Raw genomic sequence first — 12151 nt, 5'->3', positions numbered from 1 at the left:
TCCTTCCTAATCATACTTGCTCCACCTTGGGGAGCAAACAACTGAAGGAGGGGATATGACAGCAATGGAGCAAAGGGCTTGGCTGAATGCATTGCTCCACCACTGCTCCTTGGCAAGGGGGGTGGCTAGGGGGCTTCAGGGATTGGCTAGGTGGGCCCAGAGGAGCTTTGTTGGTGCCTGACACATCAAACTCTGACACAGACTCTGGATAAAGTGCTAAGGCTCCCCCCCAATCCACAGCACAGTGGCACAACACCTACAGTGTGCTCCCTCCAACCTCCTGAGCCACAACTGAAATTTTATATAATGCCCAATTCGGCACTTTACTGTCACAATCCAAAACCTTCCTCTGGGCAGCAGAGCATATTCTCATGGCTATCAAGAAAGAGTTCGCTGACCTCTTTTTCCGATCTCGCAGCGCTTGCAATAGTTCCCCATCAAACTGGACTTTCTGTTCTTCGGTGAGGTCATCATATTCTTCTTCATCCATCTCCTGGAGACGAGCCTTTTCTCTGGCAATTGCTTCCTGCTGCTCCCGTTCTTCCAAGAAGGCCAGAGAGAAAGACAGCATCAGTTGCAAACAACTCATAGCACAGCAGAGTCTGGCAACATCCAAGGTGACCCTGTCTATGCTACCTGGTGCCCCAATTCCATCAGATTGAGTTGGCGTTACCCTCAAATTCTGGAAGAATTGGACCTGTTTCTGTTTCCAAGCACTTGGAAGACAAAGAGGAACAAACAGGGGATCATGGGAATGTCTCACTTGCTGCTCCTTCTTACCCTCCTGCTCTTGTTTTGCTTTATCTCTGGCTTTCATGGCAGCAAAATCCTGGACCAGGTTCACAAAATAGATGTAGCGCCGGGTGTTGATTGCCTTGAGCAGGCAGAGGAGTGCTGACGTCATGCTGCGGGCAAACATTGTCTCCAGCCCGTCAAAGACCACGCCACGATAGCAGTCACTGAGCTGTTTGGAAATGATAGCACACCCTGTTGGGCCCAGGCAAGAAGGTTCTGGCCATTACCAGGCACAGATCCAGCTGCAAGTGAAGTGCATTGACTTCAGAGGCAGCAGACCTCAACCAGTGCCAGAGGTAAACAAATACAATGATGTAAAAGCTTTTCCCTTGGAGACATGTGTTGGGCAACTACTCAGTGGCGTCACTAGGGTTCGCGACACCTGGTGCGGGAGGCCAGCGCGTCACCCCACACAGTGGGCGGGGCAACACCCCAGGTGGTGGGCATGGCGATCTACCATCGCCCCACCCCCACTGGTATTTTTGGCTGTACCTTTTGATAGAATAAAGATATTTCAACGCAGTTTGTTTCATCGCATTCTGCAGGAAATTACACATTGATTGATATATAACATGATGGTATTATTTTTGCAAACTGTGATTTTGGTCACTAATGGTGTCACCACCCCCCAGGGTATCAACTTACTAACACCTTATTGAAGCAGTTCTCAAACTTTTAGCACTGGGACCCACTTTTTAGAATGACAATCTGTTCAGGACCCATCATAAAGCAAATTAAAATAAATAATTATAAATAAATTAAAGTAAAATAAATAAGGGAAAGCCAGCCCTGTTCCACCAAGTTAATTTTCTCTGTAGTCTGCCTGCAATAACACCCCCCCCCCAAAAGAATCAGTAAGATTTTCACCTCTACCCAGTACCCAGTTCAATTTAAGTTCTTATATTTCAAGCATATCACTATCAGGACCCACCTGGCTTTATAAGCCTGAGAGCCCAATTCTATGCCTCAGAAGTAAGTCCAATTATAGTCAGTGGGGCTAATTCCCAGGAAAGTGTGGATAGGATTGCAGCCTAAAACAAAAAGATTCACTTACCCTGTCAAGCCTCTGTTTTATTCTTTTTATGGGGGGGGGGGGGGCTGCCTTCTGGAGCACTTGTTGAGCTCCATTTGCATCAAATCTGGACCATTCTGGTGGTGGCCTCACATTTCCCTTTGCCTGAACTGCCCAGGAGCCAAGGCAATTTGCTTACTTGTGAGTAAATGCGACCATGTGGCTTAGTTTCGCTTTCCATAGGGCTCAATACATTTGCCAAATTGGAGGGAGGGACCTTCTTCTCGGGTGTTTTTTGGGGGCTACATTCATTGGATCAGGACCATTCTGGTGTTGTTGGATTCCTCTCAGCCTGCCCTTTCAGACGGACTAAAGGACATTTGTCTACTTGTGAGTAAATGCACAATACGGCTCGGTTTCACTTTCCATTGGGCTCTATGCATTTTTTGTTTTCCAGTTTTTTGCCAATAACTTTTGATAGAAAGGAGATATTTCACTCCTGTTTTTTGCATTGGATTCTGCTGGAAATTCTGCATCCAACGGTAAATGACAAGGTGGCGTTGCTCCTAACCACCGCGATTTTAGCACGTCACCCCCCCTTGCGCGTCACCCGGTGCAGCCCACACACCCCGCACCTCCCTAGCGATGCCACTGCAACTACTAGGTCTTTGGTCTGATCCGACAGGGATGTTCTTATGTGCATCTCCCAGTAAATAGAAGTGCTGCTGTTGCAGTAATAGAAAAAGTTTTAGTACTATCTCTCCACCATTAGCAGGACAAATTGCACAGTGCAGAGCCAGACCCACAAACACAGGATTCCAAAAGGAGCCACCCACACAGTTTCCAAACTTTCTTGATGCTGCTAGATCTTCTTGCCAACCCTCTCCTCCTCCCAACTGCTGACCTGCATCCTCTCCGAGAGAATCTCCACCAAGAGCTCCTCAGGAAGCACGCAACTCATCAGGCCGTAATCTCCTGCCACGCTGACGCTGAGGCTGAGTCTTCGCTGGATGGGAGCACTGGGAATGGGGCTGGATGGAACCTGCAAGGGTAACACAAGGCAGAAAAGGGTCTGTCAGCAAGCAGGCATCCCACAATGACCATGCCCCTCGCCTCTGCTCCCAAGCCATGTTCCACAGCTCAGATCTCTGGGTGACTACCCATCATGAGACACAGAAGCTGCAGTGAAAACAAGGACGGGAGTCTGCGAGAGGGAAGAGGCAAACAGAAATCCGACACACATATGGCTCTGCAGACTCTTTGCACTGAACCGATGCCTCCTTTTGCTGTCTCCGACAGGGGGTTCCTCCGATAAGCCATCCAAGCTTCTCTCAGCAGGAGGAGCAGAACCTCATATTAGTGCTGGGGAAAGACCAGGCTGTGGGATAACATGATGCGCAGCAGGCACTCAGCATTATGTATGCATGTACACCAAGGTGTCTTCCTGCACAATTAAAAGGAGCAGGCAACACATCTCTTAGCAGAGAGTGACTAGCTATTTAGCACTTTAGCTATTGCCACTGCTGGCCAAACTCTAATTCATTTCTGGGGGCTGTGCTGATTGTTTCGGGGGGTTGCCAGGAGCCACTGTCCCAGTAATAGCTCCTCACTAGACATGCATTTGCCATCATCCCCTACTAGGTTCACCCTGGCACCGTTACTCTGGCTGCTAGCATTGGGGCTGTGTAGGCTGCACTGCTTTGTTTGTTCCACATTGGGTCAATGTCAGGCTGCCATCAGTGCACCACTCCATGATCCGTGGGTTATTTCAGGGCTTCACTGAGTCGTCTGCAAGCACTTGACACTGAAGCAAAAGGATTGACTGGTGTGGGTGGGTGACCACTGGGAGTCCCATGTGGAAGAGGAATAAATATGATAGACATGCATTTGTTAACATGATATTTAAAAGGGCAAATCTCAACAATCCCTCTGTATGCACCATATAACACAGCAGGGAGGAAGGTAGCAAGTTGTCTTACCTGAGATCCGGCTTGATCTGACTGTTGATGTTGCTGTTGCTTTTGGGACTGGTGACCTTCAGACTTGCCTTTTGCTGTTGCTGTACTTCCCCTGTAGCCTCTTGAGACAGCTGAGAGTGGTGGTCCCGTTTTGGATTCTGAGCTTTGCTGGCTGCCTTCTGAAGTGTGCTTGGCCAAAGCCTCTGCACTCAACCTGGCTCCCAGAGCTAGAGCAGGCTGTCCTTCAACTCCTTGGAAATTAAGGAAAGAAGAGAAGGTTCAGCCCTTGAGGAGCCGCAGAAGTTCTATTGGATGTTTCCCAGACATAACAATATCCAGAAGCAGGCGTGGGCTTGGAGACGGGTCAGGCCAAGTACATGAGTACAGGAGGGCCCACTGGCCAGGAGGATCCCTGAAACCTGAGGATCACTAGCAGTGGCAGTACTTAATGCAGCACCAGAGAGGTGGGCAAAGATGACTTGACAGAGCCTAGCCCTACTGTAAGGTTTTAACCCAGACACCTGATATCAGCACAGCCTACAGCATTCTGTTTTACTCAGGGAGCCCCAGGGCTTGTAGGAGCAGACTTTGAGAAATTATGGGCTAGTATCTACTCAATAAACTGTGGACATGGAACAGATTCTGATCAGGGAAAATTCTGATCAAAACCACCAGCCCAGAGACCAACTTGGGCAGTAAGATTAGAGAGTTATTCTTTTTGGAATAAAAACATAAGAAGAGCCCCACTGGATCAGGCCAAAGGCCCATCTAGTCAAGCTTCCTGCATCTCACAGTGGCCCACCAGATGCTTCAAGGAGCACACCAGACAACAAGAGACCTGCATCCTGGTGCCACTCCCTTGCTTCTGGCATTCTGAGGTAGCCTACTGTAGATACCTATAAAGTGAGAAATTTCTACCAATAAATCAGGTACAGAGCGACTCCTCAAAAGTGCCTGTGGAGGGTCTGAGGAACATTTTGGGTGATTGCAGACAGCTTGCAAACAGGCAGCTTTGTTTACATTTGTTGAAGCTCCATTGGAAAGTTTTCTAAGCAAACTCATTAACTTCAAATCTAGAAGTGTCTCTTAAAACGAAAAGCGAATAGCATAAAAAGTTGTGTGGCAGCAACGGAAGCAGGGTGTTGTGTTGAGGTAAGCCGTTTATGTTGCTTATAGTGGTGCTGCATTTGTTCTGGCAGGTTTTTAAAAGTGCAACTGTTTTTCTGTGGCTTCAAACCTGGATTGTTTGTTTGTTTGTTAGCCATTCAATGCAATGTTCAATTCTGTTGCTTTAAGGGGGGAATGGCACACAGTACTATATAAGCAACTTGTGAAGGTCTTCAAAAACAGTGGTGTCGCTCAGGTTCTTTGTCCCCTTTCAATCAGGCTCCAGAGAAAGGTGCAGCTCCTCCTTTTAAGCCCCATTCCCTAAGTTTTACCCCCAACTTATCCGACGGTCATGGAACATGCCATGATTTTTGGCTGAAAACCTGCCATCGACTTATCTGTGAGATCAACATAGGCGAGTATCTACAGTGCTTCTAAAATCAGGAAGTTGCACATACCCATCATGGCTTGTAACCTGTGATGGACTCTGCCTCCAGAAATTTGTCCAATTCCCGTTTCAAGGCATTTAGGCCAGATGCCATCGCCACATCCTGTGGCAAGGAATTCCACAGACTAATTACACACTGGGTAAAAATATATTTTCTCTGGTCTGTTCGAACTCTGCCAACACTTCATCTTCTTACATTTCTTTTGCCACATTTTATATTCCTTCTTATGAATGATTTTAATGGAGAATGACTATCTTTTATAATAGAGAAACAGCTTTGAAATATTCACTGTTCATCTGCACTGAGTCACTTTGTTTCATAAAACAATTAAAGCCTTGAACAATGTGCTCAGCATTGACACCAGATATTCCAGGCCCTCAGGCACATGTGTGTCCCAGCAACCTCCCAGGAGAGTTCTCCTTTGTGGCAATTTGCTGTCCATTCCCCCAGGTTGGACAGCTCCTTCTGGAGCTCTTCACAATCCATTCTAGATTTCACCACCTGCAAACCTGGTGTCCTTGCTGTTTATCTCCAACTCCAGGTCATTTTTGAACAAACTGAAAAGCACCAGTTCCAAGACCAATCCTTGGAGCACAGCACTCTTCACCCCTCTCCCCTGTGAACATTGCCCACTGACACCCACTCCTTGTTTTCAGGTCTTCAACCAATTCCTAATCCACATGAGGACCTGCCCTCTTATTCCCTGACAGCAGAGTTTCTCAGGAGCCTTTAGTGAGGGACTGTCAAATACCTTCAGAAAGTCCAGGTACATACATATCAATGGGTTCACCCACATCCACATCGTATTACAGAAGCATTGCAGGCCTTGTCAAACATGGGTAAAAAGATGCTTCTCTGTGTTCTTAAAGTCATGCATTTTGATGCACCATGACCAAGTTCCAGAAAATTACAGAAGTCACCTAATGTTTGAAAATATATCAAAGCACTTCTTCTATGCAACCAGCTTTTGTAGCCTCATATGAGTAATTAATTACATAAACATGGGTTATGGTGGTCCCTGCCTGATCATCCAGCAATACTTGGCGAACCTCTGAGTATTCTACACCCAGTATCTATTTTTGAAGCTTTCAATATGGAAGAAATATTCTCTGGGAATTTCACAAGTCAGAGAGTGGAGGCCAAATCTCTAACAAAAGAGATGGGGGCTGACTCACAACCAAAGATGCCCCAAGAGGTGGCAAGTTGGAGCCTTGCATAGCTGGTCCTGTGAAGAGGCAAAATGGCACTGAGGATGGAGTGGCAAAGCCAGGCAGGATAGGCGTAGTGGTGCTGGTGACCCACATGGACTTTCTGCAGAATTCCACTTGCATATTTCTCTTTACCTTCTCCTTCGTTTTCCCGCTGTGCCTGCTCTAGAGCTGCTCGGATGCAGAGTTCTCGGGCACGAAGCCCCGCTGAGCTGCTCCCATCAGAGATGGCTTCCAGGACCACAGAATCAATGGATAAGCAGGCAGCATTGTACTGCTTGGCCAGGGTGATGGCTGCACTGGTCTTCCCTGGGGGAGAAATATAGACACAGCTATAAGCACACACAGAGGCTCTCTTGCTGCCTATCATTCCTGCCATAGCATTTTTTCATGTCAACATACAACTACAAACCATTTACATGCAAAAAATGAAGCAGGAAGAATGGCAGAAAACCCAATGGAGATGTAGTGGTCCGAAAACAAAAGAAGAAACTTGCATGAAGTAGACAGATGATGCATCTCTGGAATATAAATGTGTCAAGATGAAAAGCCAGAGTGAAAGAAGTAACAACTGCTGCACAATGTGCACCCCAAGAACAGGGTTGACAGTGACCTTTGATGCACAAAGACATCAAAGAATGTAGCGGATCAGTCCTGCACACTGACAGGGGAAAAATATCATAATTGAAAGAAAGCAGAATCATGCCATGGTCACCTTGCTTGAGTCTTCGCAGAGGTGATGTCACGTTTAGCCCATGGTCAAAAGAAGAACAGTTCAAGGTGACCATAAACAAGCAGGTCAAGGGATACTTGGACGACCATAACAAATTTAAGGCAGCAGCAACGACTAACTCCTCCTCTCAGGAAGGGCACTTCTCAAAACCTTTGGTGGCAACAGATAGGAACAGCTGGAAAACTGGAATCTGCTGTAGCAAGGTGGTGGCAGACGAGAGGTGAAGAGCAACCTGAAGCCACCACCCCCTCACCTCCTGCCATCCACTGCAGACATAAGCTACATCAGCCTGTTTTGTGGCTGGGTCAGCTCTACCCTATTAATCCCACTTCTCTGTTAGAACCTATAGCAGATACTCTCTCTCTCTCTCTGCACCATTATAGGACTGCAGCCCATTCTTTCAGTCCCTCACCCCACTTTTCCACTTCCTTAAACACTGGCTTCCCTACAACTCCATTTCCCAGTTGTTCCCTCTTTCTTCGCTGCATACCCCAAAGCACTCTTGACTCTATGCACCAACACCAGTCTCTCTGTATCCCCATCTGTTGCCTCCATTTTTCTCTGACACTCTCCCTAAAAGATGCATCTGGATCACCACTGCTCAGTTTTCCTTTCCTTCCTTTCTGTTTTCTCCCCACAGGTCTTTTGGTAGCTTCACTTCCGTGCTTTTCTGCACCCAATAACACAATGCTCCACTCCGCAAGTATCTTGCTCCTCATGTTCCTCTTCTTTCCCCAACATGGGGAGACTGTGCAGATAATGACCGCGACCCACTTCTGGTTTACAATCGTGAAACCAGTAGTGGGTCACGATTATTATTGTGACTGTCTCCATATGTTGGGGAGCCCTGTAGAGGCTGGCGCGGGGCTCCTAGCACCCTGGAAGGCTGTTGCAAGCTGTGGTGAATCCAAGCAAGCCCCTGTGCCTCTTGACAGCAAAGTGGTTCTGCCGAATGTGTGGCTGCCTCCCCCCCTCCCCCACAAGAACTTGCAGTGGGGCTCAAACTCCCTGCGAAACCGCTGCCTTACAGGTATTCTCTTGCCCTCCCCCCCCCCATCAGTTTGATGGGCTTGAGCAGGTCTTTGGTGTTCCCATAAAGAGGGGAAAAGAGCTGCAAACAGTTGGTGTTTAGAATTCTCCCAGGCGGCTGCAAACTGATAGGAAGGAAGGCTGAAATCATCCCAAGGGCCTTATGTCCTACCAGCCTGATGTAGAGCTAAGGTAGAGAACTAACTGAATACAAGACTGAAGTGTTATTTCCAAGACTCAGGGGAAACACTGCTGCTCCCCAGTCAGATCATGCCTAGAGTTCTTCCATTTGAAAATAAAGTTGGCAAAGTGTAAAAGATTCAGAGCACAGCAACAGAAGTCAGAGGAAGTTAATGAGAGGGAGGGAGGGAGGGAGAGAGAGAGAGAGAGAGAGAGAACACCATGTTCTGAAAGCAAGTGGTGGCACTCCATTGGGGGGGGGAGCAGCCACTCTAAGAGCTTTTCCTCCATTCAGTGCACTCTGCACTCAGCTGTACCCACAGAGGCAGCCCTGTGTACCTGTAAGGGGAGCTCCGTGGATCATGATGACAATGCCCCTGCGATTTCTGGCAGCCCGTCCATTTGGAGAGATGTCAATGCCCAAGTGACGGGCAATGGCTTTAGAAACAGGGTTGTTGTCTAGTTCTCCAACAGCCTCCTTATTCTTGGTCACGCTGTGCTGACTTCCTGTGGAAAGGAACCAGGGCCTTGGTCAGCTCTTTCAAATGCCAGTCAGGTCCGCTCAAGCTTCCAGGAAAGACTGTTCAGTGCAAAGGTGTTTCCCCTAAACTTAATATGCTTGGAAGGCTTCAGGAGCACAGCAGCCGTGCTGGGCTGTTTAACCCAGGGGTGTCAAAATAATTTTATATAGCAGGCCAAATAGCATTCATGATGCCTATTAAGGGCTGGAAGTGATGTCATTAGGCAGGAACAGGTCATAAACCAGAAATAAGCACTTTTCTCACTTAGGAACTCAGCTGCAAACGACAGAAAATAAGCAAATCTTGATCATATTTCAAAACATGGGACAGCCCAAATATCATGAAGGCAGCCCTTTCAGCAGTGACACCTTAAGACCCCTCAATAGCTGATGGTGGTGCTGGGAGAGACCAAGGGCCGGATAAAAAGCTTCCGTGGGCTGCATCCAGCTCCTGGATCTTATGTTTGACACTCCGGTCTAACCCATTCATTTCAGCAGAAGTTTTCATGGACTACACTGCACCTAACAAAGGGAACTGCAGCCTACGAAAGCGTCTGCTGAAATAAATGGGGTTAGTCTTTATGGTGCTACAAGACTCTTGTTCTGCTGCAGAAAACTCTCTGGAAATTGTTTTTTTGCTCTCTTTATAAATTTTGCAAGCTCTGTTTTTATATCTATCATTGAAAGATGGGATACAAATGAAGCTTGACCATTGACAGGTTCAGTCACTGGGTCCAAACCAACAAGAGAAAGTTCAGCAGAGGCATATGTAAAGTCCAGCACGTAGGGACGAGAAAAGAAGCACATAGAGAAAAAGAAGCACAAGTACAGGATGACAGCAATATGTGTGAAAAGGATTTAGGTGTCTTACAGTGCAATCCTGTGCATATTTACTCAGCTATAAGTACCACTGTGTTCACTGGGGCTTGCTCCCTAGTAACTGTGTTTAGGTTTGAAGCCCTAGTGGTTCACAAGCTGCACATGAGCCAGTAATGTGATGCAGCTGGAAAGGGGGGGGGAAGACTAATGCAATGCTGGGCTGCATGAATGAGGCATAGAGTCCAGATCATGTGAAGGGACACTATCCCTCACTACTTAGACCTGTTTTGGAATACACACTTAAAGGACATTAAAAAGCTGGATTTAGAAAAGGGCAGCTTTGGTGAGGTCTGGAAACCTAGTTCTGTGAGGAATGGTCGAAGGAGCTGGGTGTGTTAAGCCTGGGGAACAGAAGACTAAGGGGAGTTACGATAGCCACTTTCAAATATTTAAAGGGCTGACATGCTGAAGAAGGGAGGACTTGATCTGTGACTCCTGAGAGCAGGACTAGACTCAGTGCACTGAAACTACAGGAAAGTTGAGTTAGGCTAGACATGAGGAAGGATTTCTCCATTGTAAGAGCAGTCAGGAACTGGAACAGTCCACCTCATGCAATTGTGGGCTCTCCCTGATTATAGGTTTTTAAGCAGAAGCTGACTGACCACCAGTCTGGGATGCTGTAGTAGTTGCCTACACTGAGCAAGGGGTTGGACTAGGTGATCTTTGTGGTTCCTTCCAACTCTACAATCCTATGATTATATGTTTAAACAAGCCAGTGTGCTATATGCTGGCATCCACATGCTGCTTTCTAGTGAGAAAGCAGGACCCTAGCTCTCCTGATCCTTACAGATTTCAGCTCAAGGTGGCAGCAAAAAGTCATTGTGTGCTCTGGAAACCAATAACTCTCATGTCACATCACTTGCTATCCTACCTTATGTCATTTATCAATCTGATCTTTTTCCTGTACCAAAGCTCTCACTTACCCTGCACTTGCCCTCTGTCAGTTCCCTCCTCTTCCTCTTCTTCCTCCTGATCAAATTTGGATTCCACCCTCAAAGAACGGTTCTCTTCATGGTGTGAAAGAGAAGCAAGAATGGAGCCACCCGTGGATGTGGTTTGTGCAGTACTAGAAATGTGAGTCCTTATTCCAAGGTCAGAAACATGAGGGTTTTCGCCTTCCTCTTCTGTGCAGGGAAAAGGACAAGAAATGACTTGAAACTGGTGGTTCCTCAATGATTTCACCACATTCTTAGCCACAATGTGTGACCTAATGAAGTGCAGATTCTACTCATGGCCACTAGATAAGGTCAATCTTCCCATACAGATTTTCAAGGCACCAGCTTGAAAGATCAACCCCCATGATGCACTTCCTTCCCTACTCATTCAAGTACTTGAATTCCCTACTCATTCCAGTGCTGGCTTCACAGGCCCTGAGACACTGATTCAAAACAAGTATCTAGTTCCCAGATGGTAGGACACCTGTCTCACCTTAACCAAGTTATTTTCAACCGTTGTGCCACGAAAGGTTCGCAAGTGTTTTGCTTGAGTTTGGAGCACAGTGGTTGAAAATTGCTGAACACTTCTGATATAGACTCTTCTGAAGGCTCTGAGTTCTCCTGAGTTTAGGGCAACTGTCTGTAATAATGAAGTGCATGTCCCTGTAGTAATGAATTGCATGTTACAATTAGTTACTACAGACAGTTGCCCTAGAAACAGAGCAGCAGGACCCAGAAGAATCTCTCAGAAGCTGGAAGTTACATCACAAGAGGCAAAGACCATAGTGGTCAGTGTGCCATGAGAACAAAAATGTTGAAAACTTCTGCCTTAACCAAATATAAAAAGATTATCACTCTGTGACAGTGGATAACAAAGAACACTAAGATAGATTAAGAGATGGTAGGTGGGCAAAGCAGAAATGTATGATGAAAAGGCCTCCTTTCATAGAATATTGAAAAATTGTAGAGCCTTGCAGAGACAGCATGCGTCTGTGCGTTGCCTCTATGAGGTTCAGAATGCACAAATTGCACGAGAGACACAACTTCGTGCTGCCTCTGCAGGGCTCAGAAAAGCCTCCAGAAGCAAAGGTGGCACAGCTTCCCCTTGTCTTTGGAGGCTTCGTATAGTATCAGGCCTTGCTTGATGACAGGGGTGCCAGTGAGTCCTTATTCCATTATTCCATCCTTTCGCTAAGCGAAGCACAACTGTATATGGTTGCTTTTTTCATCTCTCTCTTATTTACTACTTTCATTTTTTTGTTGTTAACAGGATTACAATGTACAGGGGGGCTTCCATATCCCATATCAGTGAGTCTGTGGGTACCCCCGTGCACCCCCAGGAGAGC

The 12151-nt window shown here is 46.9% G+C and overlaps 1 protein-coding gene across 1 annotated transcript in view; it reads right to left on the bottom strand.

Moving 5' to 3' along the window:
- LOC136660620 (hydrocephalus-inducing protein-like) overlaps positions 1 to 12151 on the bottom strand; it is a 103078-nt gene that overhangs the window by 53016 nt on the left and 37911 nt on the right. The window contains exons 19-25 of the mRNA XM_066637927.1: positions 10790 to 10994; positions 8811 to 8998; positions 6665 to 6838; positions 3787 to 4016; positions 2712 to 2849; positions 781 to 964; positions 399 to 540 (exon numbers count right to left, since the gene is read on the bottom strand). Of these exons, the coding sequence (XP_066494024.1) occupies positions 399 to 540; positions 781 to 964; positions 2712 to 2849; positions 3787 to 4016; positions 6665 to 6838; positions 8811 to 8998; positions 10790 to 10994 (1261 nt within the window). The remainder of the gene's footprint in view (positions 1 to 398; positions 541 to 780; positions 965 to 2711; positions 2850 to 3786; positions 4017 to 6664; positions 6839 to 8810; positions 8999 to 10789; positions 10995 to 12151) is intronic.

The sequence above is a fragment of the Tiliqua scincoides genome, chromosome 9 (assembly GCF_035046505.1).
Source record: "Tiliqua scincoides isolate rTilSci1 chromosome 9, rTilSci1.hap2, whole genome shotgun sequence".
NCBI lineage: Eukaryota > Metazoa > Chordata > Lepidosauria > Squamata > Scincidae > Tiliqua > Tiliqua scincoides.
Note: the sequence above shows the minus strand (reverse complement) of the source record. Positions and strands in the feature narration are given on the sequence as shown.